Raw genomic sequence first — 26,507 nt, forward strand, 5'->3', positions numbered from 1 at the left:
CAAGTAAACCACAGGCGTCACAAAGAATTCTGTTCCTCTCTCGATTTCCTTCCTCTTTTTTTTTTTGCATACACCACATTCGCAAGCAGACAATGCTGTTGTGCGCCCACAGCTCTATGACTTCGCGTGTGCGTCGTTTACGTGCTTACCAATCGTTCGTCTCCTCTATTCTCTCTCATCTCGTCGTCTTCTCCTTTCTCCCGATTTGCCTCATCACCCGCTTCACGGCGGAGTACACAGCACCAGAAACCCAAACGAGGAGTGGCGGTGGTCGCAACACAGTTTTCTCTGTCTTCTCTCGCCTCTTCTTTTCACCATCCCGCCACCTTCAGAAAAAAGGGAAAACGAATTGGCGGCCTGAAGTAGAGGCCGAAAGAAACTATATATAGAATGTCTCAACTCCCAAACGACAAGTATCGGCTGCGCCGGCGCCCCCGTGCCCCATCAGCAGGAGGGGCGGGAGTAGTAGCAGCGGGGCTGTCCTGCGGGAGTGCCTCCAGCAGCACCCGGCCCTCCTCGCGGCCCCGCATCGAGGCAACAGAAAACGTGCCGTCTCTCTCGCCCACCGTCTCCCCACCTGCGCTGTCCATGCGCGAGCGGGGCTCCAACACGTCAACGCCGCCGCCTGCGAACTGGCAAATTCCTTCGTGCAGCCGCTGCATTGTGTGTGGCCGGCTCGGATGTGAGGCGTGCAGCGTGAAGGTCGATCCTGAAGCAACGCGGCAGAAGCTGGACTCTCTCCGCCTGAACACACCTTTCGAACGCGCGAAGTTGACCCGCATCACCGACGAGCTGCTCAGCGAGGAAACCCGACAGCGACAGCGGCTCGTTAGTAGGGGCGATGCCTGGCTGGAAGGGCTGCGCACGACGGAGTTGATTGAACGCCATCTAGTGCGCGTGATCTTGCAAGAGGCCCTCTATCGACAGCAGTTGTGTAGGTCGGAGCAAGCCGTGCGAAGTGCGTTCGTCTCTGCGGCTGATCAGCACACCGTTCTGCTTGCCTTACAATCCAGCGAGGCCGCCGCGCGCCAGACAACCGTCGCCCGCGAGCGAGAGCAATTTGCGAACTTCGTGTGGCGCTGCACGCACGCAGCACAGGCGGTGCACCTCCTTCAACGCGAGGCCACCACACGCGAGGCCCTGCGCTACAACGAATCGTCGCAGTGGCACCGACTGCAGGCGACCGAGGTCGAGAGCCGCAGCCTCATTGCTGAAAACGGCATGGCGCGTCTTCGTTTCCACGACAGCTTCCTGGAGAGCCGTGAGGGAATCTGTCGCGAGTGGTACACCGCGGTAGAGAACCTCGCCGCAGCAGCCGCGTCGCATCGGGAGTTGGTTGGTCAGCACGTGCAGCAGCGGTGTGTGTTCCTGCGCGCTGCAGAGCAAGGGAAGCGCGACCTCGCCGCCGAGGAGGCAGCCACGCGTGTGCGCCTGCGGGAGGAGATGACCGAGGAGGCGGAATACCTGGTAGAGTGCCACCGCATCTTCGCGCGGCAGCGCGCCACCTTCTTCAAGTCCGAGGCATCGCTGCGGCAGGGCATTCGCGAGGAGGCGGAGGGCGGCTACCACGTCATTTTTCTCGACATGAAAGCGGACGAGGATGACGTGCGCGAGGCGGAGGCGCAGAAGGCGGACCGTCGGCACTCCGCGCTGCTCTTCGCGCTCGACGCGCTTCGCACAATTCAGCACGAAGAGCACACCGCCTTTGAGGCGCTTGTGCAAGAGCAACGCACCGACGCCGCGGGGCGGCTGGCGTGGCGGGAGACGAAGGCGGCGGTCCGAGCTGCGCTGCTGCACCAATGCGTGTTGGAGAGGGAAACGACCGTCGCTGCGGCGGAGGCGGCCGCTCGCGCTGAGCTGCGAGACGCACTGGCGCAAGGCGAGGTGGGCGTGGCGCAGTGGGTGACGTCCAAACACCACGCACGGGAGGAGCTGTGCCGCAATGCGCAGGCGGCCCTGGAAGCCGTCGCTGAAGAGGAGCGTCAGGCGCGTTTCCGCCTGCTTTCAAGCATGGCCGCCCACGAAGAGGGGGTCCGGCGGTGGTGCGAGGAGAAGCGTGTGGCACGTGCAGCGCTGTTCGAGGGCGAGCGTGCCCAGCGCAGCTTCGTGGTGCAGCAAGAGGGCGTATGCCGGCAGGCGGTGTGCAGCAGATTTGTGTTCACCACCAAAGCGCTTGAAGACCGTTTGATGCAGCACCGTCAAGAGCGGACAAGGGCGTTGTCGACGGCGGTGGACGCCCTCACACGCATTGCACAGGACGAGCAAGTGGAGTTCACGCACCTGCGCACGCGAGCAGCGGAAGACGCGAGGCGCACGGCGGAACTGTTCCACTTTCGGTGCCAGATGGATCTCCTCCACGCAGAGACGCAGCGACGCGCGTTGCTGGCGCAGGATGAGATGGCGGCGCGGGCCGAAGTGCACACGAAGATGTTGCTGTCGGCCCGTTACGCCGCTGAGGCTGCCCTGGCCGCCCTCCGCGTGCAGCTCTGCAGCGTCACGACGGCTGAAGAAGGCGCGCGGCAGTGCTTCTACGAGCAGGTCGGCGACTGGTACGAGTACGTGGCAGTCGAGCAGCGAATGGAGGAGCTGGCTCTGATTGCGGAGCTGGAACAGCGCATTCGGGAGGAGCTCCGTGCACGGCAGACGTACATGACCGAGGACGCGCGGCTCTACGCTGAGGAGGAGCCTCTGGCGCTGCCCGCGCTGAGCAACGACGACGACGCGCGTTTTGCGCTCTCGACAAACACCAGCGGCGGAAGAGGAGGCAGCATGCACGATGTGCGCAGGGCTCTGGTGATGCAGACGCTGGGCAACCCGACCTGCACCGCAGTCCTCCCCGCCCCAGCGGTAGATTTTTTAGTCGCCGTGATCGACCGGGTTGGCCGCCAGCGTGACATTGCAATGGAGGTCTTTACGGCCGCCGAGCGGCAGGCGCGAGACGCATCGAAGAAGCTGATGCAGTGCGAGCGTGTGCTTGCAGCGGAGAAGGAGAAGCGGGAGATGTACGACGTCTCGTCCCGTCGCGAGGCAGAGGAGCGCGAGCGTCGCGTGCACGGCGAGTCGCTAGACAAGGCGCGCGGTCAGCAGAGCATCGCGGCTGAGAAGCGTCGGCTGGCGGATGTGCAGGCGGAGCTGCAAGAGCAGCAGAAGAAACTCGAAGCCCTCAAAAGCAGCGTCCACAAGCAGTTTAGCCGTTGAAAAGGTAACGTGTGCCTGGTGGTATTTTTAATACACCGAGGCATAAGATCTCTTTTTTTTTTTTCTCTCTTTCCTTTCTCCGGCGCTGCGATCTCTCGCGAAACAGAACGAATGACGTGATTGCACTGCTGCTTTGGTGTTTACCTGGCGTGCGTACTGGAGATATCTTCCTGCTAGACGGTGGTGTAGCTTTTCTTTTGCCTGTGTGCGCGCTAGGTGCGGATCTTACTCTTGGGCACGGCAAGAACCGTTGTTGGATGCGGCGATTCTGTTTTCCATTATTTCTATTATTTTACGATCTTTTTTTTTTCGTTTGTTTGCCTAGATGCTCGCGCTGTTCTTCTTTATACATGTCTTTTCTTTCTCTGACATAGACTCAAAGTGATAATGAAAATACTCGCCTACTTTCAGGCGTGGACGGCAACTGCTAAGCCGCGTCAGTTAGGGTGCTGACACGAACGCTGCGCATTTCCCGATTGGAGAAGCCTACGAGTCGCTCACTTCCTTTTCTCTTCTGTGGTGTCTCGGCTCTGCCGTTGTTCTCGGTTGTGTTCCTCCCCCTGTGGGCGCTCTTTCTCCTCACCTAGGTTACACACGCGTCGCCTCAGGTTCCCGCGCCGGCAAACGTTTCTTCCTTGTACGGTCGATTTTATAATTTCCGTCTCTTCGCCTCGTGGCAACGACCTCTTCCGTTGACACCCATCGCACCAGCAAAGGTTTTACTTTCCCACCTCATTCCAACATGAAGAAGACACAAAAATCCGCATCTCCAGTTGCGGCTTCCAAGCTGGACATCGTCGTGCTCGGCGCCACGGGCTTCACTGGGCGCCTCACCTGCCGCTATCTGCTGCGCAAGCCCGAGTTGAAGGGGCACTGGGGCATCGGCGGCCGCAGCCAGGAAAAGCTCGACGCCCTCAAAAAAGAAATTGGCGCGACGGACGTGCCGACTTTTGTGGTGGATGCGACGATCCCCTCCACCGTGGACGCGGTATGTGGCAAGGCGACGTGCGTCATTGCGTGTGCCGGGCCCTTTACGCAGGTGGGTATGCCTGTGGTGGAAGCCTGCATGCGCCACGGCACCCACTACGTCGACTCCACCGGTGAGTTTACATTTGTCCGGCAGGTGATTGAGAAGTACCACGACGAGGCGACAAAGAAGAACATCACCATCGTGCCGTGCTGCGGCTTCGATTGCGTGCCGGCGGACATCGGCAACTTCGTCGTCCACCGCGAGGCTGGAGAGGCGCTGAAGGTGGTGAAGGGGTATTTTGACTTGAACACCGCCGGCGTGTCGAACGGCACCATCAACTCGGTCTGTGCTGTGATGGAGAACATGGCGAAGGAGGACTACAGCCCGCTCTCGCTGGTGGCGAAGGACGCCGTGCAGCCGACGGCGACACCGGCGCGTAGGGGCATCTGGTTCGAGAACGGGCGCTTCACGGGCTTCCTCATCAGCGCCACAGGAGACGAGCGCACGGTGCGTCGCAGCAACAGCCTTCTGCGCTCCTCTGCCGTGTACATGCAGGCATCGCAGGGTTCCCTCCTGCGTGTTGTGGCCTCTACGCTGGCGTTTTACGTAGTGGGCATCGTCCTGGCCATTGGCCCGCTGCGCCGCTGGTTGGTAGGCCGCTACTTCTCCGGTACGGGCGTCGGCCCGGCTGATCTGACGATGACCCGCTCGAACTTCCACTGCAGCTTTGTGGGGCAGACGATCTCTGGCAAGCAGGTGGAGACGACGCTGACGGCAAAGGAGGACTGCTACACCGCCACAGCCGTCTTCCTCGGCGAGAGCGCGCTGAGCGTGCTGGCGCTCGCCCGCAAGAAAAAGCTGAAGGGTGGCGTGCTGACACCTTCTGCGGCCTTCGGCGACGAGCTGGTGCACCGTCTGCGTGACTCGGGCATGGGCATCGAGACGGTGATTATCGGCGGCTCATCCAGCGCAAAGAAGGAGAAGTGAGATGGACGCATAGCAGGCATGCTGGCCGTGTCAAAAGAGAAAGGAATAAGGAGCTGTCGCCAATTTATGTGTGACTGTTGACGAGGAAAAAGAACGCGCTCCGCCTTTGTTTGGCCCTCTCTCACTCTTTGCCCGGCGTCTGGATGACTTATTTAATATTTGTTTTTATTTTTCCTGTAACCATCATCAAAAACGTACAACAACTGTCGTGTAATAGTAGTTATATATTCGAGGCAAACATTTTATTTTAAGACAAGTGCGCTTCATTGCGGTGGAAGAGAGCAGCTGGACTGACGGCAGTGTCACAAGCTCTCCCTTCTCTTTTGCTGCGGTTCTCTGGATCGTGTTGTGAAGTGTCGCCGCGTTATTGTTCGTTAGTATCAGAGTAGCTATTATTATTTCTGCAACGTGTCTTTTTTATTTATAGTATTATTTCAGCGCAGCTCTTTTTTTGTTGTTTGCTGTGAGCCTGCGAGGGGAATGGAAGGGACGGAAAAAATGAGTTGAATGTGATTGGCAGCGGAGAGATTGGCGGATCTCGGTCATTTAGGGTAATGCTCTAAACTATCTTCTCCTCTTCTACTTCCTCCTGAATCCTGGTTCTTCCGTATTCTGGTTTGCCTGGCACAGTTGTTTTCAGCATCGAGAGAAACTCCGGTTTTTCGCTGAAAACTCCCTTCTCAGAGTTTTATTCGCAAGTTTTTTACATATTCATCGCCAGTTGTTTCTTATAATCATCGCCAGTTGTTTCATAAGTTTTATTAAAAATAAAAATAAAAAAAATTAGTAGATCCATGAATATATTAAAACCCTTTTAGGTAGTTTCCCTCAATATGGCTCTTATACCCATCGATCCGTCCAAGTAGAACTTGGTTTGCACGGATCTATATGAGAACCTTCCCGAGCAGGGCGAATGCGAGTTGACTCTGCAGATCACGGGCCCGAACGGATCGGATTCTCGGCCTGTGACGTTCCGAGTCAGGCGGGAGAATCCTTCTCTGAGCCTCAGGGATGGATACGAGACGTTTGATTGGCACACGTTCCCCCATCACGTTGAGTGTTTCCGCATCGAGACCCGCGACCTCTATGAGAGGTTGATCCAAAAGACGGAGCTGGCGGGGTACTACATGGGGATGGCACAGTCCGCCACGGCTGTGGACACAGTCCGCCTGCAGTCGGACATCTCCCTACTGCGGGAGCAGGCGGCTTCGGAGGTTGCCGGTGCCCGACAAGAGGCGGCGATGCACAACACACTGACAGCCTCTGGCATGCAGGGGGAAGTGGCGTTGTTGCAAGAAAAGCTTCGCCAGATGGAAGACCGCATGGGGAGTCTGGAGCGCCACGTCGGGGAGCAGGACGACAAACAACAAGCGCAAGAAGAGAAACTGCACGAGCTGGAACTGCAACTCCTCCGCGAACGGGGGGAGTACCAGGAAAGCGTGAGGATGTTGAAAGCATCCGTTGTTGACCTGGAATCGCAAGTGGTGGCTTCTTTCGAGAAGAAGTATCGGGACCTCAACACAGAGTACAACGAAAAAATCGAAAAAGAACGCGAGCGGGTTGATCGGGCCGTCGCCAGGGTGTCCGAGGTTGAGAACGCCGTCGCACAGGCTTCTCTCATGGAAGCAGTGCTAAAAGAGGTCTCGGAGAAGCTCACCACAGCGGGGTCTGAAGGAAACGGGGCCCAGATGGCACAGCTTCTGACGGAGGTTGCTCGCATGGGCTCCACTGCCGCAGAGGTGCAGGCGCTTCGCGACCAGCTCAACGAGATCGCTGGGAGCCAGGACCTCGGCGACTTTCGCGGTCGTGGTCTAGTCGCGTCCAATGAGCGGATTGAAAGACAGCAAGCCTCTTTGAAGGAATCAATCGCTCAGTTGGAGCGAAAAGTGGTTCATATTGACAAGGCCCCTACATGGGAGACCGAACACGACAACAGGGGAGACGGGCCTGGGTCGCCAACACAAAAGTCTCGGTTGACTTTTTTAGACGACGCCGAGTCAGTGGCTGAGTCGCTGAAGGTGGAGTTCGACCCAATGGACGTCTGCACCTGGCGTCCTTGGTTCCGTGGGAAGACTCCCTACGAAATTGAGAAGCAGTTGAAGCACATTTTTCTTCGCGGCGAGGCACCCCGCACTGCGCCAGTGAATGATGCCTTCCAGGCGCTCCTGCGGTGGCTGCTGGCGGCGGAGGCCGACCCGCGGTATTGGGCTGATCAACAGGGCACTGGGCGCAGGATGGGTTTGACGTTGTTTTACAGGGTCAATGGATCCTCGTACAAGATGACGGAGACTGAGTTTCTGCAGGCGTGCGAGGAGAACTCGTACAACTTCGACCCGCTCCTCAACGTTCTGCGTTTGTCGGGTAAGAAGGACGCCTACAAGACGAAAGGGTCTTCTGGCCCCGCGAAAGGCAGCGGCGGAGGTACGAAACTGGTCGACGGACCCCGCGAGCTTGGAGAAGGTGAGTCGACCACAGGTTCGGCGACCGACATTGGTGGAGATTGCAAAGTTGGTGCCGCACACAAATTTCGGAGGGGTGGCAAGCCGGCCGCACTCGTCACTACCGCCGGGAACGTCGGTAAACGATCATCGAATGTTTTGGGGCGGGTTGGAGGCGGTGCCCCCTCACCTGTCGGCTCTGAGGAGCCAGGTCAACGAAGTGGCGGCGGCAGACATGTACGAGCCGACCACATGGGAGCAGCGCACATCACTGCTCAGAGGCTTTCAGTCGTTTTGCCTCGAAGCCGGACTGCCGCTCAACCTCGACGCGGTGCCGGTTTTCCTGGAGTCGAAGGAGCTCAAGTACTCTACCAAGGTGCAGTACGGCACCACACTGAAGTCCCTGCTCACGAGGGAGATAGCGGTGGTAGACGCGTACCTGGCGGGATGCCGGAAGCGCGAGGCAAAGGAGGAGGTGCGTCAGGCAGCACCGATCACACCAGCGGACATGCGGGCCCTGGTGGAAGGGGCCCCTTCGTGGGCCGACGCCACTGTGATGCAGTTGGCATGGATGACCGCGTCGCGGTGGGGGGAGGTGAAGGATCTCCGAGGGGAGAACCTGCTGCCACAACCGGACGGGTCGGTGATTTTGGACTGGGCAGCCATTCCAAAAACGGCAAAGATCAATCCATACCGCGCACATCGGTATGTGAAGTTGCAGGGTCCCATGGCCCAGGAGCTGCGAAAGTTGAAGGCTCAGGTCGGGGAGAGCGGCAAGCTGACTGGGCTCACGACGACACAAATCGCACAGCGTCTGCGCGAGCGCGGATACTCAGCACACTCCATCAAGCGAGGAGCTCTTCAGTCAGCGGCACAGCTGGCCCGAGAGCACGCACTTCCCCCACGCTCGGTGGTGGCTCTCGCGAAGCACGCAGACCCTCTGGATATACCGACGACGACGGTTCGCTACATGGGCCCAAAAGCCACGGAACTCACGAATTCTCACGTGCTACCGGGTTCACTCGACCGTTTGTTTTTTCGGAAGTGAGGCAGTCGCCTTGGATGGAACCAGAGCGGTGCGTTGCTTTCGGAGGGAAAAAGTCCGACGACAAACACTACAGGTGAAGAAGAACGGAATTGAGGCAGATACTAGATAGTGAAGAAACAATGAGTAGCCTTGATGGGGACATTGATGCCAGGTACTCGCTAGTGATGTATTTCCCCAAATGCCGTGCAGTCACTTCGACTCTTGACTTCCTATCCTTCTTATTCCCGGTTCAATTCGATGCTTTACTGTGAATGTGAACGTGAAACCTGCTCCACTATCGACCCAAACAGCAGGGTGCTCAGCAGCAGATGCAGCGGCTTTCTCCGTGACGCAACGCTCCACGTTTGCTCAGGCAGCTGCAACGGATGGCCCGCCTGACCTTGCCGCTGGTGGAACAGAAAAAAAAAACGCACCCACTGGACACGTCTTTCTGTTCTCCTCTTCCCTCGTTCTCCTTTACCTCTCCTCAGCGCTTCACCACGCCAAAGAACAAAAAAGGGGCCGTCATGCTTAACCAGCAAGTTCGACTGCAGCGCGCCATCGTTTGCGTTTGGGTGCTTGTCGGCGCAATCATGGCGGCGGCCGACCCGGCCGGTCGCACGCCCCGCACCGTCGCCGTCACCTGTTGTGAGCGGGGAGAGGAAGCGTGGACGATACTGAACTCGTGGCAGCGCAGCTGTGCCAACGCGGCGGTGTGGCGCGAACTCACGCCCGACAAATACGCGCAGATGCTGTCGCTGCAGTCGCACTTCTCTGTGCCGGCAACCGTCGTGTCTGCCGTGTGCGACGAGGAGGCGTTGGGCCGAAGTGCCGTCACCGCGTACTTCCGCTACGCTCTCTGCGCTTCGCTGCCCCGCACGCATGCCGATCTCGCTCGTAGTGTGTACAGTCGGTTGATGGATGAAGCGCCCGCACTGGAGGACGAGCTGACGGACGATATCGAGTCCGCCTGCCGCGACTTGCAACAGAGATGGTCAGCAGAGGTGGAGGCGTGGACAGGGCTGCTGCGCGCGCAGACGGCGCTGTCGGCAGCGCAGGCAGCGCTGTGCCCAAACCCGTGCCGATGGGTAGAAGATTTGATTGATGGTGCGACCTACGATTTGTGAGCGGGCAGGTTGCTGTTGCTGCCACCGTGGGCGTGCTCTCTGTCTGCTAAGTTTGGAACAACAACAAAAGAAGAGGATCTTCGATGGGAACAAGAGTGGTGTGCACACCTGATGTGCGACGGATCGAAGTTGCTCACGGAGCTCTTCTGCTTCCACTTTTGATGATGACGCGCGCTGCGACTTTCTTTCACACCTCTTACCTTCCACGTCGCGGTGGTGCCTTCAATCCACCAACACATTACAGCCATATATAACTCGCTCTTCGTAGGTTTTCTTTTACGCCTCATATAACTCTGCTTCTTTCCACCATGGCTGACGCAGAGGCGGTGCGATATGACCGCCAAATCCGGCTGTGGGGCAAGTCGATGCAGCAGCAGCTGATGCACACGAACGTCGTCTTCGACGGCATCGCCGGTGTCGCGGCTGAGGCGGCGAAGAACCTGGTGCTGGCGGGTGTGGGCGGTGTCGCGGTGGCCGACGCGGCGGAACTAGACGAGGTGGATGCAGAAGAAAACTATCTTATGCAGGGAGAGCCGGGCAGTACACGAGCTGCCCGGGCCATCCGTTCGTTGCGCCGCCTCAACCCGTACGTGCGCGTGTGCGGCAGTGCCGCAGAGCTCCAACAAGCAAACACGCTGGTGCGGGTGGTGTTCATCGCCTCGCTGGACGAGGGCAGCGCGTGTGTGGAGGCGGCCGCTGCGTCGCCGCCTGCGCTGCTCGTGCTGCACGCCACGTTGGCCAACACCGTTGTCGCCTTCGTGCTCTACCGCAAGCTGACAACGTCGTGTGCGCTTGCCGAGCAGTGGCGGCGCCTCGTGGCCGACCCGCCGCTGCTGTCGGAGAAGCCGGCCGCCTACCAGCGCGTTATCCTGTCCTTGTACCTGCACAACGGAGAAGCTGCACGGTTGCCGTTTGCGGAGGCGGCCGCAGCGGCCTACGAGTGGATGGACGCCCTGCAGTTGCAGCAGCTCTGCGCCGCCGATGTGGAGGCGGCGCTGCGTGGGTCAGCAAGTGTGGCTGGCGCCGTCTGCGCCACCGTTGCCGGCGCGTGCGTTGCGCAGCATCTCATTCGCCAAATGGGCTCGCCGCGCGCGGAGACCGACGAGCAGGCCCATCGCTGGCTGGCGTGCGCGACGGGGACGGAGGTGGAGTGCCTCACCGGAATGTGAGCGCACCGTCCTCTTCTACTTTGTATTGTTTTTTGGCGGCGGGCTCTGGGCCGGGGCGCGCCGAAGGGGGTGGGCAAAGCAAACAAAAGACGCGAGACGGAGAAAAAGCGAAGCATTGCGGCGCAGGGGTGCCATTTGTTCCCGAGACGGACTCGCCCTCGCAGCGTGCATCCCCACCCTCTCCTTTTCCCTCCCCCCTCCCTTCTGTGTAGGGGTGCCCATGAAGTTCAGACAGTCACACATAGAGCGGCCGATTGCGTAGTCCACCACGCAGCGTATGAGGCGCCTCAGCCCGCGTTGGATTCAAACAGTTACTATTATTATTATTATTGCTGATACCCCCGCATCTACTTGCAATGGTTGGTGTAGTTTAGCCTACGCGGACATGCCCGTTACTTTACAAGGACAACGAGCGCGTCCAGGAGCCGCATAGACGGTTGGACAGGCGTGCCATGGGCAACTCCTCGGGCGAATATACAAGAAACAGCTATAAGATGAAAACGGCGGGGCCCACGCTCGCCGCGTGGCAACCGCAACAACGCCAACGTAAAGAGGACAACGGCTTCCTCTCGCAAGAGTTATAATGAAGGAAACGGTTGAACTTCGACCGAGCAATGCAATCAACTGGGTACAACTTCCATAATATTTCACACCTATAATTGCAATTAGACGTGTACGAAAAGGAAGGAGCAAACACAAGAGCAGATCGCACGAGGGGTGCGTGATGACGGGCTTGCGACCCCCCCCCCCCACCGCACACGCACACACACACGTAAACAGTGCATTCTATACCGTCCACTCTAGTCGAAAGGAACGGGTGCGATGGCCTCCCTGATCTCCTCCGACTGCACGGGATGCCGCCCGTACTTGAAGAGAAGAACGATCTGCCCCACACACGCAAGCCAGCAGAGACCGTTGGGGTAGATGATGAAGGGATCGCCCGTCATCAAGCCGGCGATGGTCCAGAAGAGGGTGTTGAAGAAGGCAAAGGTGACCATGACAGGGGCGAGCACCTCGGCGTTCTTGGTCTGGACGATGTGCTTGAACATGGCGAGCGGGGCGCTGAGCATCACCAACGAAGCTACACTTCCCTCGTAACCCGTCATCGTCTTGGCCACGTCGGGTCTGCCGGCAAGGATGAACACGATGCTGAAGAGCAGGTGCGCGACGGAAAGCAGAAAGAAAAAGACGTACGTCACGACGCTCCGCGAGTAGGTGGTCGACTCCAATGTGCGGCCCGCCTTCGTCTCACGCCGTCCCACGGTCAGCCACGTCAGACTGCAGTACGTCGCCACGGCGTTACCCAGGATGTTCGACACAAGCAGCGGGTAGGACGTGGTGTACGTGCCGTACGACGCCCACGTCACGGCATTGTACATTTGCGCGCCGTAGAAGGTGATGGTCGACGCACCGACGGTGCCAGCCTGCTGCACGCGGCGGATCGTCAGTACCGGCGAGGCGTTCATCAGCACCGAGAAAGCACCGGCGGAGTAGGTGAGCAGCGCGTAGATGATGTCAAAGGCCGCCATGTTCGGTTGCCGAGAGCACTCGGGAGATTAGAGGAGAGGGGATGTCAGCTCAACTGCGCTCTTCGGAGAGGTCTCGATTGTAATTCTTAAAAACGATAAAATGGGGGAAACAAGAAGAAGATCTAACTGAACTCGGTGCGTCAACTTCGCCGACATGACAGGAGCTGAAGACTTGTACCACTGCGGTTGTGGGGTGTTTGTGGACGCCCGGGAGCGCAAAAGTGCTGAGATGCGGAAGAAAACGGAAAATGAAGGAAGAGAAGAGATGCAACATATAGGAGACGAAGAAGCGGAATGCGAAGCACACCATCACGAGGACGAACGCCATTGATCATGACTGAAACGAAGGGAAGAATAGCTACATGTAGCATGGTGGGTTTCACGCGACAGCGGTCCTCCGTGGCCGACAAGAAAATGCACGCCGAGAAGCCAGCGACTGAACGAAACAACGCTGAACAAACTGTTTGGCATTTTCGTTTTAATCATCAGAAGAGAAGAACAACACAGAAGATAGTCCGCCGTCAAACGCCAGACGTCACCACAACAAACCCTCGCAGCTCATCTGTGAAATGTGGAGAAAAAGAACAATGGAACACAGCTAGCCGCCGCCTCGCTCTTGCCCCTGCGACCGTCCTTGTCCGCCGTTCAAGTCAATTTAATGGCTGATCAGCAGTTTCAGCTGCGCCTCCTCCTCTCCTGAGAGCTGGACAGCTTCTTTACTGGCGCTGCGAGCCAGTTGCGACAGCTCCGTGCGGGCTTGCAGGTGGAACACGTGCTGCGAGCCGAGTGTGTCCAACACGATGCGGGCCACACCCGCCTCCAGACCATCCTCAGCCTTCAGTGCGATCGAGCGGGCCGCGATGGCGTCCAACAGCGGCCCATGCGCCCAGTGGATGTCGAGAATAATGGAGCACAGCTTCGCGAGGTCCGAGCTGCTCAGCTCACTGCTGTGCTGCACGACGTGGTCCGCAATCACCTTCGACGCCTCCGTGACGGCGACCCTGTAGTCCATGCGCCACAGCGACAACAGCACGTCGACGGCGGCGGACACAGAGGGCAGCGCCGACACATTCGCCGCAATGCGCGGCGCTAGCGCGGCGACCATCGCCGAATGCTGCTGCTCAATGAACCCGTAGGCGTGGATTAAGTCGCACTGCGCCGACAGCGGGAACTCGTCGGCGCGCTCCGCCACCTGCATGCCGAGCCTCCAGTAAACTTGGCTGTTCAGCAGGCACATTCGGCTGACACCGCGCAGCGTCATCAGCAAGTCCGGCGCCGCCAGCTCGTCTGCGTGGTCGACGAAAATAGTGCACAGCGAATTCACCAGCACCGCATCCACAAACTTCACACTGCCAAAGGCGAACAGCAAGAAGCTGATGCTGTTGAAGTCGAGCGTGTAGCGCACGCACCGCCTGTTCACCTGCCGCGCGAAGGTGCTGTAGAGGTGGCGCTTGGTGCATTGCAGCTTCGCGAAGCCGTGCAGCAAAGAGGCGATGTCGCGGCCGCTGGTGAAGAGCTCCACGTTGTCGACCGCGTAGTCTGAGAGGTCCTCGGACATGACTTGGTGTGACAGCCGCTGGCCGGCGCCGCGCATCTCACCCAATCCAAACACACACCGGCTGAGCTGACGCGGCGTGAGCTGGTCCGCCACGCGGGGGAGCACCTCCACCAGGCGATTCGCAAGCGCCTCATCGAACGACGGACTTGAGACAGAGAGACAGAGAGATGTGAAGATGTCCGGCGGCAGCCCTCTAACGTGTTCCGTGACCGCGTCGTACAACTCTTGCGGGACGGCAGGCGCTGAAGCGGCGCGGGATGCCGTGCGATAGGCGACGCTGATCAGCCGAGCTGCAGTAATGGGTGTCAAGGAGGCGCCGATCGGCAGGAGAGCTTGCACGCAGTAGGTGACGGCGGCGTTGTCCGCGTCGGCGACCGGCAGACGCGATAGTATCTCCACCACCGCCGTGGCGAGCCCCGCCGTCACCGACTCCGACAGCCGACGCGACTGTGCGATGTGCTGCAGCGCCAGATGAGGCAGCGCAAAAGCAGACGAAGAAAAGGACGAGACGTTGCACCGATCAAAGGTGAAGAGCACGGCCGACACCAGCAGCTCCGTCGGCACGGCGGCCCAGTCGTCCGCACGCCCCACCGTCTGCACGACACCCGCGACCACCTCCGCCAGCTCAGGGGACTCGTAGCGTAACTCCAGCAAAACGAAACGCAGAAAGGCGGCGTGGCGGGCGTCGTCGGCGGCGGACGTGCTGAGCGCCGTGAAATACGCGGCAAGTGCAGCAGCAAGGCCATCCAGCAGCGGCTCGTTCACCACATCACCCGACTGAAGCGCGTCGACCAACTCCAAATACTTTGAGATGCCCAATAGCGAGGAGGGGGACGCCGCATTGGTCGCAAGGGTCATAGCTGCACCTTTTCCAGGATTGGCAGCTTCAAGATGCGCCGTGAGGCGGTCGCAGGCCGCTTGCACCGTGTCCTGGGTGCCGGGAAGCTTGCCGATCCCACGCACCACGCACAGCAGCGACCCCCACGGCATTGCCTCGACGTGCAGATGCAGCTGCGCCAACGCCAACTCCCGCAGCTGCGCCTCCAGCGCCGTCGTCTCTTTCGGCGTCGTGGTCCGGCGTGTGGGCGGCTGCGATAACACCTCCACCAGCGCCACCAGCGACGCGACGGAGGCACCTGCGATGCACTGCTGCATGTGGGTGCTGTTGCGGAGGCACGCCTCGACGACGGTGCGCAGCGCGCCAGCGCGATCGTGTCGGGTGGCGCGCAGGAGCGCCAGCACGCCGTCCAGCGTCAACGTTGCCACCGTGGTGGCGAGAACAGCGATAAAGTTCGACGGAATGTCGCGAGTGTGGGCAAAGACAAAGATGGCTTGTGCCACCTCATCCGCGCCGTAGGCGTTGGTGTTGTCACCCACAAGGAAAAGATCCTTGTCGGACACAGTTGCTCCAGCGAGGGCTTTTTGGTAGACACTCTGGATAACAGGGAGGTGCTGCAATGCCTTCGCAGATGAGGAAGAAGCCGCAGTGGTCGTGGTGGTAGCACCATCGCTGGTTTTCATGCTCTCCGAGGCTGCATCGCGCGCGCGCAGCATCGCCAGCGTGCGGGGTAACCGCTGCGCCTGTGCGTAGACGACGTTCTCGCAGGCCACGGCGGCTGCAGGTGTCAAGGGCGTCTTCTCGACGTCCGTCAAACGCTGTTGCAGCGCGTCATCGAGGGTGCGCAATGTCACGGGGTCGTAGATCTGAAATACCTTCACCTCCTCCAGCGCCTTCAAAAGATCCTCGTCTCGTACCGCCTCCGTCCCTCTGAGCAGGCGCTGAACCAGCAGCAGCACGTCGCACTGCGCCTTCAGCCGCCGCGTCGTGGCAGGATCGACAACGTCGTTGATGGAAGATGGCGATGCAGAGGATGGACGGAGAGAGGCGAGAAGGGCAGACCGGTGCTTGGACCACCGTGCGTACGACGCCGTCCTCGTCGGCGTCAACGGAAGTGGCTGATCAACCACGCACCTGTCCAGAACGTCCACTCCTGTAGAGACCGCGGCTTGGGGGGATGCCGTCAGAGCCGCGCGTATCCGCCGAACCAACGCTACTCCCTCCTCTTCACCGAGGTAGGCACACACCACCGCAATCAATTCCTCAGCTGCTGCTGCAGAAAGGATGGGGCCTTCACGTGCAAGCGACTCCGTGTGCTGCGTGATCAGTTCATGCAACGTGACGTTGAAGAAGACGCCAGCATCCATCGCCTGCGTCACCACCGCTAAAAGGTCGTGCAAACGCACATAATGGCCGCGCTGCGCCTTTGCCAAATGTTGCGAAAGCGACGATGCGGCAACATTACGGTTTGCGATGTGTCTGTGCAGCCCTTGCACGAGCGCGTCCACCACGACTGTCGGCAACGCCGGGGTAGTGGACCACGGCAGCGCACTGGCGCCTAGCGCAATCATCCGCAGCTCCTGCGGTGTGCAGTGCGGAATGACGCGGAGACTGCGCCGGGCGAGTGGCTCTGCGGCGACGGCGGAAGAGCCAGCAGCGGCGTCTGGTGCATCGGGAGAGAAGGGCCTTAACTGCGCCACGGCGGCAAAAGCAAGACAGAGCTCCTCTTTGGCGAGCGCTGACGCCACAGCAGGGGTGGCGAGACGCCGCACCAGCTGCACCACAACCTGAGACATCTGCACCACGGTAGCTGAACCGTCACGCAGTTGATAAGGACAACGATTTGGGAGGCGCCTATGTCGATTTCCGCTTCGGGTGTAGAATTTTTTTGCAACTAATGGAGAGTGAAAGCACAGGATTGACCACCACCATCACCACCGTCTACGACAACGAGCGACAACACGAACCACCACGAAGGAAGGAAAATGGATAAAACGAAGCAACACCTGAAAAAGAAAACGTTGAAGGCGAAGCGGAAAAAGGAGGTAGGGAGAGAATTTTTAATCAGCGATGCATGGAGTTGAAGGAAAAGAAGCGTCTACAACAGTGTCCACAAATTATTTTTCTTACGAGAAAAACGCGTACCTCGCTTATCCAAACGCTGAGCCACATTTTGAAGAAAAAGAGATGCACAAAGGAAGAACCCCGCGTTTTGGCAGACGAGAGCAGAGACCACGGCTGTTCACGTGCCCACTCGAATTGTTGTAATCGAACTGCATTTCACGACACGAAGTTTTCATGCCGAATTGTGTGTGTGAAAGTTGACTTGTAAGGGTGCGATTATACGCAGAAAACAGAAACGAAAAACGAGAAGACAATTAGCGCAAATGTGATACATTCTCTCCTGATTTAACAGCAGCTTATTCGATTTATACGCTTACAGAGAGTTGCGAAGGCACATGTAAAACAAAGAGGCAGAACAATCCTCGACGACCAACGAAAGGAAGACAATCACTTCCCAAAATTCAATAGCACACACCAGCACACACACACAAACAAGAATTATCGCCTGTTGCTATTCGAGCTTCGGCCGCTTCAGCTCCGACTCCACCTCGTCGAGGATCTCAGCAGCGGAAGAGGCACCAGCTGCCGTCGCCGTCGTGTTCTTTGCATCCTCCACCTTGAGCTTATCCTCCGGTGCGTCTTCCTCAATGACGTCGTAGGCCTCATCGTCCGCCACCAGCACGCCGCCCTCCTCTCCCTCGCGCATCATCCCAATCAACCGGAAGACCAGCTTCGTACGCATCACGTCGCCTTGCCTTTTAAGGTCGATGCCCACCATCACTTTGTCCAGCAGCCCCGGCACTTTGCTCAGCTGCTCGCGAGGAATGCGGCTTTCCTGGCCGTACTTGGGCACCAGCACAAACACGTGCGAGTCGGAGAGCCGCACCACGTAGCCCTCCTCGTCGGGGATCTTTCCATTCTCGAAGTTGCGCAGGTAGAAGCCGGTGAAGAGGTTCTGTGAGTCGCGGCCGGCGCGCTGCGCCTGCTCGTGGCGGTAGTTGATGTTCTCTGCGATGTTCTCCATCTTCTCCGCGTCCATGTGCTGCTCACTCACGCTCGCAATGCCGATGGCCGCCGCGAGTTGGCGGTGCACGACGACGTCAGCGTAGCGGCGAATGGGGGACGTGAAATGCGTGTAGATGGGCATGGCGAGACCAAAGTGGTAAAACTCGTCTTTGGGGACGCCGCCGCTGGAGAAGTACTGCGCCTGGCACAGGCACCGTGTCGTGAGAATGCGAATCAGCTTGTTGAAGTACGGGTCCTTCGGGTCCTCGCACTTGTCTAGCGACTTGTTCAAGGTCAGCGACGAGGTATCGTCCAGCTTCACGTGCAGCTTTGCCTCGAGGGCTTCGTTGAGGGCGTCGAAGGCGCCTTCTGCCGGCCGCTCGTGCCGGCGCAGCAGCGTCCACTGCGGGTAGGACTCGTACACCTTCGTCGCCGCGGCCGCGTTGGCGTACAGCATCCACTCCTCGATCATCGAGTTTGCCTCAAAGGTTTGGTACACCTGCATGTCCGTCGGATTCACGTGGTCGTTGTCCACCTTGAACTTGAACTCCTGCGAGGCAAGGAAGAGCGCACCGTCCTTCTCGCGCTGGGCCTTGAAATGCTGACTGAGCCGCATCAGCTCCCGCAGCGAGACGGCGATCTCCGACGTATCAGCCGGGTCGTCGATCATGCGCTGCGCATCGCCGTAGTAGAGCGCGCCGCGGGAGCGGATGATCGTCTTGCCGAACCAGTCCCGCACAACGTTGAGATTCTCGTCGAACTCCCAGAGGATGGAAAAAGCGTAGCGGTCCTCCGCCTCGACCAGCGAGCACAGGTTCTCCGTCAGCAGCTGCGGCAGCATGTTGATGCGCCGATCCACCAAGTACACACTCGTGCTGCGCTTCGCTGCCTCCTCGTCCATCGCCGTGCTCTCGCGCAAAAAGTGTGTGACATCGGCGATGTGCACGCCAACCTCGATGTGGTTGCCATTCACAACGCGGCAGTGCAGGGCATCATCGATGTCGCGGCAGCCGAGGGGATCGACGCTGACGACGCAGAGGTCGCGCAGGTCGAGCCGCCGCGCCTCCTCGTCCTTCGTGACGGACCACTGCCCTTTCGGCAGGCAGTCGTAGACCGCCTCGCTAAAGTCGTAGTGCGGGACATCGTTCTCGAGCAAAATCACCGTCGCCTCCGTGTCGCGGTCACCGATCTTGCCGAGTACCTCCACGTAGTGTCCGACGGGGAAGCTGCTGTAAAGCGGCCAGTCGTCGATCACCACGCTCAGCCGCTTGTCCAGCAGGTCCTGCACGTGCCGGGTCGAGATGCGGATACGGGGAATGCGGTTATTCTTTGGCTGGAACAGGATGGAGACGCTGCCGGAGGTGTTGTCGCCGATTTTCTCCAGCTCGCCCTCATCCAAGCTACCGCAGAACGGGCGGCGGCTGGAGGAGAGAAGGCCAACAATTTGACCAGCGGGACTAAAACCGGCCTTCATGGCGTCCTCCTCGGCGGTGGAGTCGGGCAGCGCCTCCGCTCCTTTGGGGCCTCGCCAGGCAGACACTGGCAGCAGCTGCACCGCAACGACGTCGTCGTGAATTGCACGATTCATGTTGCCCCTGCCGGGGATGAAGATGCGCTGAAACGCGTGCCCCTCAAACTTGCCACGGATCTCGCCAAAGAAGCAGCTCGACTCACTCACGCGCAGCTTTCCCTTGAAGAGGCTGCCGTCCTGAATACCGCTGTTCATCGCCGGCACGCTCAAATACGGCGTAAAGAGCTGCCGCGTCGCCGGCGACTCCTTCATGCCGTCCGGCTCCTCGAACTGAATCTTCTCCAGCAGGTCCGACTCGCTGGAGAAGGTCTGTTTGATGTAGTCACGCAGGGAGACACAGCGAAGGTTGCTCACCTTCTGCGCCTCCTCCGACGAGTCCATCGCTTGCTTGAAGGCGCGATCGTGCGACACGACGCTGACGCTGGACTCCGCTCTATCTGCGGTGCCGGGAAACGCGGCCGTCAGATGACGCGCGTACCACTGACCGGCAACTCGAATGCATCGATCGTTGAAGTCGTTCGGCGACTCCTCCTTCTTCCGCAGGCAATGCGTCTGCTCGTGCCGATCGTTGGCAAACACGTAGCAGCGCTTCGACTCGTCGCGCAAGAGGCGCTGCAGACGAGCGTAAATGCCCTTGTTGCGGTTTTCCACCTCACTTACCACCGTGGTGAGAAAAACGATGTTCTGCACCCGCGCGTCCTCGAGCGCGTTCATGTTGTGCAGCACGATGTTCGTGTCGGGAATCACAATAGGCGCGGTCGGTGTGAGGCAAGCCGCACGCACACCAGCGACGGCGGTCTTGGCGCACAGCGGGCAGTCGAGCAAACCGCAGCCGATGTCCTTGCGTGTGACGACGCCGCCACTGGGCGTGCTGCCGACGTTGTTGCGCACGTTGTGAATGGCTGCTCGCTTCTTGGTGAACATGATGAGAAGCACGTAGAAGAAGAATAATTACAGAAGACAATATGGGCACTAGTAAAGCGGCCGCTGCCAGCAGACAGCGCTCCAAACGGACAGCTGCACTTTCTGCTGAAGATGAATTCATTTAAAAAAAGGCTCAGAGGCGGAGAGAAAGGGAAAATGATGAAGGAGAGTTTGGAAAAACTACACGCACCGACACACATACACGCATACGGGTGCAACGCCACATCGTGTGATCTCTGCTTACATGAGAAGCAGCAAGGATACAACATCGTGAAGATATCTTAGTGTGAAGGCAGCACAGATTACCGTTGGATTTCGAGAAGAGGGCAACGTCTATGTTATGTGACTCTGTGAAGATCGCCGAGAAAAAACAACAACAGCCGAGGTAAAAAAAAAAAGTATATATATAAAGAGGAAGAGGGGCGCCTAAGCTGCCTCCTCGTCTGCCGGTAGCAGCGAGTGGAACCTCTGCTGAACAGCGTCAGCGAAATCCGTACACCGCGCCAGCGACGCCTCCGCCTCGGTCACCGCCGCTGGCTCTCCGACAACGGGAAACGCCGTCTCGGACAACGCATTCCAGCCGGTGGTGAAGACGTGCAGCGACTGTGGTGTACAGAGCGGGTCAGCGTGGGCGTAGAGCGCGGTGTCGGACAGCACACACGTTGTCCAGGACGTGATGCCAACCTCCACCGACTTCGCCAGCAGGCGGGCAGTGCAGCTCGACTCCTCCGGCAGAGACAGTGAGAGGGCAGAGGAAGCCACGCCGACTGCCAAAGCCGTCTTCGTCGCCGTCTCCAGCCAGCGCGGCGTCAGTCCCTTCACAGCGGCCTCCCAGATAACTCCCGCGCACCCGCCATCTTGCCGCAGCAGCTGACTTGTGTAGTCGGACATCCGAATTGGGGGGACGTACGTGCCTTCGTAGGCGCAGGTGAGGGCAGATCGCATCCACGCACGCCAGCGCACGCGACGGTGAACGTCGCCGTTGCCGCGTTGACGCGCACTGACTGCGTCAAGAAGCGCGGGAAGCGTTGATGAGTAGAAGACGTCAACGGGCGTGCTGAAGTCCATCCGAGAGACGAGAGGACCGGCGGGGACCGGCACACACAAATTGGTATAGCGAGCGCCGTAGGAGCTACACAGCAGACGCGTCGCGTCCTGCGCGGTGGTCCAGGTAACAAGCTTATGCTCGTGCAGCGCTGCATCCCACTGCGGCCACGGCCAGGCATCGTCGCCGACGCCTCTTCTTCGTTGTACTCGTTGGTTCTCCATGTAGTGAACCAAGGAAGACGGCACGAGCACCTCCGTAGCGTCGGCCAGGGTGAGCGCGCCGGCCACGATGTCCACGGCGAAATCGGCCAGCGGCGGTGTCCAATCGGTCTGTCCACGCCGTCGCATGATGTGACGCAGCGCACACGGCGCACACTCCAGCGTGGTGACGCGCTGCGCAGTGGCGCCGAGCGGCAGCATGGACGATGTCATTTCCACCACAACCGCCACACGGAGTGTGTCTGTGTGTGATGCTCGTCTTTACAGTAGAACGAGTGTCGCGAAACTAAAAAGAAAAGAGATCGACACACGCCCCGTCGTGGGTGGTTTTTCAGCAAGGACAATATGGCTGAGAGGGCAAGCGAGGGCGGAGGAACGAAGACGACCAGGCAAGCACGCAGATCGGTAGGACGGAGAAGACGCATCGAATGAGGTCAAGGAGAAGTGATAGTTTTTTTCTCTTCCTGCGGGCGGGCCGTCGCGTTGCCCTTCCTTCAGAAGATCTTTGATGCACAGCAGAGAGCACACAAAACAAAACAAAACAAAAGAACACCGCTTCTTGTGTACTTGGCCAATCGTGCAGAGTGTCCAGCATTGTGACAGTTCAGATGTGAGGGCAGCGGGCGCCCAGGCGCAAGAAGGACGTTGTGCTTCGTGTAAGTAAACGCAGCGGCTCCTTGCTTCTCTTCTCTCCCCGTACCGCTACCTTTTCGCACAATGCGTTCACATTTTATATTTCTTAGTGTTCAGGTTAGTCGTGCTCGCAAACAGAGACGATATCGCAAGAAAAGAAAATACAATAACGGAGGGGCGTCGCAAAGCCCCGTCCCAGCACCACCGCCTTCCACAAGTCTTCCGCTTCACCACAGCACGAAACAGCAGCGTCTTGAGGCATGGGAGAACAGTATATATATGGAGAGAGAGAGAGAGAGAGAATGATAAGAAGAACACGTCACCAACGGAGGGCACCGAAACGCTTCACGCATCACGGGCGCAACCAAACGTGCGCGCGCTACACAATCACACAATGACCTCCAAATACTAATCCTCGTGCGGTTTCTCGGCAGGGGGGAGAACGCGATAAAAGCGCGGCTGCTTCCAGCACGCCTTAATGAAGAAGGGCCACACCAACAGCACCGTGCCGTGCGCCACGTCGAGCAGCGTCTCCGACGGCTCTCCCGCGTAGACGCTGACGCCTACACAAGTAGAAGCCACGAGACACGGCAAGGCCAGCACGCACTTCCATCGCCAGCCGCTCCCGCGCACGTTGTCCACCACCGGCGCCACGCACCACAGCGCCAGCAACGGCGTCACAAAGCGAAAGACACTACACACCTGGTGGAAGACAAACGGTAAGTCGCATTCCCAGCGGTGACTCACACCGGAGATGTTGCAGCAGCTGAAGAGGACGGAGCACTGCGTGAAGGCGGCGAATAGGGAGATAATCGCGAGCCCCACTCCCCATAGACACACAAAGTTATGCGCGGCTCCGCCTAGCCTGTACGAGAGTCCCATCGCGTAGGCCGCGCCGACGCAGTGCGGTAGGCACAGAGGGACCGCCACGCGCATCACGAACGAGATACCGTTTTCGCCATAGCGGCGCCCAAATGTCATCAGCTGGCGCTCCGTCGATGGAAAGTCCAGACGGTACGACTTGTGCAGCCCCTTCACCATGCGGAAGGCCAAAAGGAAGAGGTACAGCACGCCTATTACATTAATGTGAAAGAGCCACGGACGCTGCTTTGTGGGCGTCCGCGACGACCCGTCCTGCAGGGCGCCGTCGGGCGTATCGTCCAGCTCCTCCCACCTATGCATGTTCGTGCGCCGGCGAAAGCCTGTACCGGCAGGCACCTCGTCTTCGCCTTCCGCTAGGCCACGCACCCAACGAGCAGAGGAGGGTTTCGTCCGAAACACACGTTGGGTGTAGTCGTGCGTGCTCTGCACCACCGTAACGGTGTTGTCCTCATCGTGCGACCATTTAGGGCAAGCCGTGTACGTCGGTCGCGGCGAGGCAGCAGCAGCAGCAGCAGCGTCGCTGCCGCCCAGCTCCGCAGCTGGAGACGCACGCGATTCCGTTTTCTCCGTTTCCATCGCGGGTCTTCGCCTCTTTTCCTTCGGGAGTGTGCTCTGCACGTTGGGATAATACGAATACTCAGAACTGCAGCAGCAACACCGCGGCAACAAGAACTCACCAAATAGGGATTATATATTTATATATATTTAGAGAGAGAGAGATGTACTTCGTGAGCAGCCAAAGCGTCCTCCAAAAATGGGTAAGCACAACGATCCTTTTTGCCTGTGGTTACAAACCAATCGATAAGCTACGATGGCCCTCACTGCGCAACGCAAGCGCCGTTCTTCGCTGAGGCGAACACGCGTTCAGCGGTGAACGCAACAATCAGCAATAGGAAAAAAAACTGTGGAGATGTTCATACGCAGGAGTGTATTTTTTGAAAGAGGGGAGGCGGAAGAAAGACATTTCAGAGCACGATCGCGATGCGCTGTTTCCCTCCCCAAGCAATGGGCATGGAAACAAACAAACAAACCGAAAATGCTTCCTTACAGGGGTGTGTTGTCAGTGTGCCGACGGCACGTGAAGCGTTAAGAACAACTCGCAGAGCCCTTCGGCGGCTTGCTGGGTGCAATCCCGTGTGTATCGCGTGTGTCATCGTGGTCACTGCGAACTCATCAAAACGACTTTCGTCGCACGTACAACACTTTTGCATGGACTAGAGTATTTTATGGGCCGATTACTTACACGATTAACGTCGCCGTCTTAGGCCGGAGTGTTGCAGGTTTACTCGAAGCAAAAAAAAAAGGGACGCAAGAGAATCAACGACATGCCTTGATGACATGCATCAGTCCATGCGTCGTCGTTGGCCACGAAAGCCGCCTCGACCACCGCCTCGACCACCGCCGCGACCCACACCGCGACCGCCGTCCTCACGTAGACGTTTCCGCGCGAGGCGCACCGCCTCCGGGTCGTGGCGGAAGCTGCAGCGTGCGCCTTTATCGCACTGCCCGGTGCGCAAGAAGGAGCGGCAGGCGGGGATCTCCTCGGGGGTGCAGTGCCAGTACGGGCACTCCGCCCCGAGCTGGCAGCGGCCGTTGAGGAAGCGCCGACACGGCACCCGCGCCAGTCGATCCAACTCCTCCGGGGCGAGGTCGCTGCGCTTTCGAACCGGCGCCTTCTCCCGCGGCTCCCGCGTTTTCTTGGAGCGAAAGCTGCTGCGAATTGCTTCCTTGTCCTCCTCCGTCACCAGCGGAAAGCGGTCCAGCAGCGAGACGTGCACGACCGTAAACACCGGGAACTCGTTGACAAAAAAGAGAAGCCGCAGGCTCTCGTTGAGCGTCTCGTGCGGGTTCAGCTGGAAGTACTTCGTCTCCATTCCGAGGCGTTCGGCTTTTGACAAGATGACGTAGCGCTCGTGCGCCAGGAATGAATGGACATAGGCACGATGCTCCGCCTCTTCGGGTGAGACGGGCTCGATGGGCGGCATCGGAGGCGCTTCTTCATAGGCATGGAGGGGCACCAACTCAGGTGTGGACGCTTGATCGGCATTCGAAGGAACGACGCTCTCGTGTTTCTCCATGGACTCCTCGTCAGTGCCGACCACCGCTACGGGTGGAGCGAGGTTCTGCACTGCGTCCCCCGTGTCAGACTTCGGTGGTGTCATCGCTTCTGCGTGCGGCGTCGAAGCCACCACGTCGGCCCTTGCTTCCTCTCCGCCGTCATCAACATTTGACAACGCCGTCCATGCGTCATGGAGCATGTCGGCCCCGTTGACAGCGTGGTCGACCGTATTAGCACCGGCTCCGGTGGCTTCTTCTACCTCCCCGGCCTTCCCCGCCGCCTCCGTCTTTCCCTTGGCACCGCCCCCCACATACCTGGAAGCTCGGTTGTACTGCCGGTTAATGTGGTAGCACAGCAGCGGCGGGTTGGTTGCCCAGCAGTACTTCATGACGTCGCCCAGACGATGCCGCTCGCTGCCCCAATTCGTGCCGATCGTCACCGCCGTGTCGGGCTGTCGCGCATCGACGAAGTGAAACTCGCAGCGCCACACAATTGTGTTCGTTTTACGATCGAGACGACTCGTGTTCACATCCCGGCGATGCATCCCTTCCGAGGTGATTTGGCAGACGACGCCACGCCGGCGTGCGGCCTCGCGCAGGGCGTGCAGCGGCGGTGGCAGCGCCCGGTACGTGAACCGCCACATCGACCGCGGGAAGCTGCGCGCCACATTGTCGACAACGCGCCGGCAATTCTCCAAGAAGTGAAAGTCGCGCTCCAGCTGCGCATCGCTGAACTCGCCCAGCGTCACCTTCGCCGCGACGTCGCGCTCGCCGCTGCAGCTAAAATCTTGCTTGTGCACCCGCACACACGTCGCGCTGCAGGTGCGCCGCCCGCAACCCGGGCAGGTGTAGAGGGCACGGGTGCCGCACACGCAGCAGTTCGAGGGCCTCCCTTCCGCCTTTTGACTCTCGCGGTGTTCTGCGGCAAGCTGGGAGGATTTAATGTCGTTCAAAATTGCTTCGCCAATTGAAAGGGAAGCGGCGGCGCCAGTGTCGTCGTGAGGCGGTGCAAAGTCGAAGCCGTCATCATCGTCGGTGTCTTCGACTCCGTCTTGGCTGCCCACGTCGCTTCGCCCGGCGGTGTTGTCGAGCTCTATGCCATCTGTGCTCTGGTTATCGACGGAGTCGTCCCGGCTGCACGCGTCCCCTTCGTCGTCGTCGGCTGATGGTACGTCGTGGTACTGTTCTGCCATGTGCTGCTGTGGGCGGGGTCGCCGTTGTCCGTCTCTCGAGTGTTCCTCAAGAAGCGCAGGCGGGGGGGGGGGTGAATGCGCAAAGCAGCAAGAGAGGCAAGAGAGAAGCA

At 59.1% G+C, this 26,507-nt stretch overlaps 11 protein-coding genes across 14 annotated transcripts; 5 read left to right on the forward strand and 6 right to left on the reverse strand.

Annotated features, from left to right (window-relative positions):
* Window positions 1-238: 238 nt before the first annotated feature.
* On the forward strand, window positions 239-3,198 carry ABB37_01802 (hypothetical protein; the record flags this gene model as incomplete). Its single annotated transcript, XM_015798447.1, has 1 exon — window positions 239-3,198. Exon 1 carries the CDS (start codon window positions 391-393, stop codon window positions 3,196-3,198), a length of 2,808 nt encoding a protein of 935 aa, XP_015663967.1. The 5' UTR covers window positions 239-390.
* Window positions 3,199-3,783: 585 nt separating this feature from the next.
* On the forward strand, window positions 3,784-5,563 carry ABB37_01803 (hypothetical protein). Of its 3 annotated transcripts, none has more exons than XM_015798448.1 (1): window positions 3,784-5,563. In XM_015798448.1, the coding sequence occupies exon 1, from the start codon at window positions 3,941-3,943 to the stop codon at window positions 5,153-5,155; it is 1,215 nt and encodes a 404-aa protein (XP_015663968.1). In that variant the 5' UTR covers window positions 3,784-3,940; the 3' UTR covers window positions 5,156-5,563. The 3 variants fall into 3 exon arrangements, with proteins under 3 accessions (XP_015663968.1, XP_015663969.1, XP_015663970.1); XM_015798449.1 differs by having other exon boundaries at window positions 3,908-5,563; XM_015798450.1 differs by having other exon boundaries at window positions 3,913-5,563.
* A 719-nt stretch (window positions 5,564-6,282) lies between these two features.
* On the forward strand, window positions 6,283-8,718 carry ABB37_01804 (hypothetical protein; the record flags this gene model as incomplete). The annotated part of the gene is made up of 1 exon (XM_015798451.1): window positions 6,283-8,718. The coding sequence occupies one exon, from the start codon at window positions 6,283-6,285 to the stop codon at window positions 8,716-8,718; it is 2,436 nt and encodes an 811-aa protein (XP_015663971.1).
* Window positions 8,719-9,109: 391 nt separating this feature from the next.
* On the forward strand, window positions 9,110-9,747 carry ABB37_01805 (hypothetical protein; the record flags this gene model as incomplete). Its single annotated transcript, XM_015798452.1, has 1 exon — window positions 9,110-9,747. Exon 1 carries the CDS (start codon window positions 9,370-9,372, stop codon window positions 9,745-9,747), a length of 378 nt encoding a protein of 125 aa, XP_015663972.1. The 5' UTR covers window positions 9,110-9,369.
* A 242-nt stretch (window positions 9,748-9,989) lies between these two features.
* ABB37_01806 (putative ubiquitin activating enzyme) lies at window positions 9,990-10,916 on the forward strand (the record flags this gene model as incomplete). Of its 2 annotated transcripts, none has more annotated exons than XM_015798453.1 (1): window positions 9,990-10,916. In XM_015798453.1, the coding sequence occupies exon 1, from the start codon at window positions 10,056-10,058 to the stop codon at window positions 10,914-10,916; it is 861 nt and encodes a 286-aa protein (XP_015663973.1). In that variant the 5' UTR covers window positions 9,990-10,055. The 2 variants fall into 2 exon arrangements, with proteins under 2 accessions (XP_015663973.1, XP_015663974.1); XM_015798454.1 differs by having other exon boundaries at window positions 10,014-10,916.
* Window positions 10,917-11,716: 800 nt separating this feature from the next.
* ABB37_01807 (hypothetical protein) lies at window positions 11,717-12,670 on the reverse strand (the record flags this gene model as incomplete). Its single annotated transcript, XM_015798455.1, has 1 exon — window positions 11,717-12,670. The coding sequence occupies exon 1, from the start codon at window positions 12,443-12,445 to the stop codon at window positions 11,717-11,719; it is 729 nt and encodes a 242-aa protein (XP_015663975.1). The 5' UTR covers window positions 12,446-12,670.
* Window positions 12,671-13,100: 430 nt separating this feature from the next.
* Window positions 13,101-16,848, reverse strand: ABB37_01808 (hypothetical protein; the record flags this gene model as incomplete). The annotated part of the gene is made up of 1 exon (XM_015798456.1): window positions 13,101-16,848. Exon 1 carries the CDS (start codon window positions 16,635-16,637, stop codon window positions 13,101-13,103), a length of 3,537 nt encoding a protein of 1,178 aa, XP_015663976.1. The 5' UTR covers window positions 16,638-16,848.
* A 568-nt stretch (window positions 16,849-17,416) lies between these two features.
* Window positions 17,417-20,471, reverse strand: ABB37_01809 (putative Rrp44p protein; the record flags this gene model as incomplete). The annotated part of the gene is made up of 1 exon (XM_015798457.1): window positions 17,417-20,471. The coding sequence occupies exon 1, from the start codon at window positions 20,363-20,365 to the stop codon at window positions 17,417-17,419; it is 2,949 nt and encodes a 982-aa protein (XP_015663977.1). The 5' UTR covers window positions 20,366-20,471.
* Window positions 20,472-20,791: 320 nt separating this feature from the next.
* Window positions 20,792-21,918, reverse strand: ABB37_01810 (hypothetical protein; the record flags this gene model as incomplete). Its single annotated transcript, XM_015798458.1, has 1 exon — window positions 20,792-21,918. Exon 1 carries the CDS (start codon window positions 21,842-21,844, stop codon window positions 20,792-20,794), a length of 1,053 nt encoding a protein of 350 aa, XP_015663978.1. The 5' UTR covers window positions 21,845-21,918.
* Window positions 21,919-22,672: 754 nt separating this feature from the next.
* On the reverse strand, window positions 22,673-24,049 carry ABB37_01811 (hypothetical protein; the record flags this gene model as incomplete). The annotated part of the gene is made up of 1 exon (XM_015798459.1): window positions 22,673-24,049. Exon 1 carries the CDS (start codon window positions 23,720-23,722, stop codon window positions 22,673-22,675), a length of 1,050 nt encoding a protein of 349 aa, XP_015663979.1. The 5' UTR covers window positions 23,723-24,049.
* Window positions 24,050-24,489: 440 nt separating this feature from the next.
* ABB37_01812 (hypothetical protein) lies at window positions 24,490-26,443 on the reverse strand (the record flags this gene model as incomplete). The annotated part of the gene is made up of 1 exon (XM_015798460.1): window positions 24,490-26,443. Exon 1 carries the CDS (start codon window positions 26,395-26,397, stop codon window positions 24,490-24,492), a length of 1,908 nt encoding a protein of 635 aa, XP_015663980.1. The 5' UTR covers window positions 26,398-26,443.
* Between the last annotated feature and the right edge of the window lie 64 nt (window positions 26,444-26,507).

This window comes from Leptomonas pyrrhocoris (genome assembly GCF_001293395.1).
Source record: "Leptomonas pyrrhocoris isolate H10 chromosome Unknown, whole genome shotgun sequence".
Classification (NCBI taxonomy): Eukaryota; Euglenozoa; class Kinetoplastea; order Trypanosomatida; family Trypanosomatidae; genus Leptomonas; species Leptomonas pyrrhocoris.

Coding starts and splice junctions, on each gene's coding strand:
- ABB37_01803 (XM_015798448.1), top strand. CDS start 3,941: ATGAAGAAGACACAAAAATCCGCATCTCCAGTTGCGGCTTCCAAGCTG.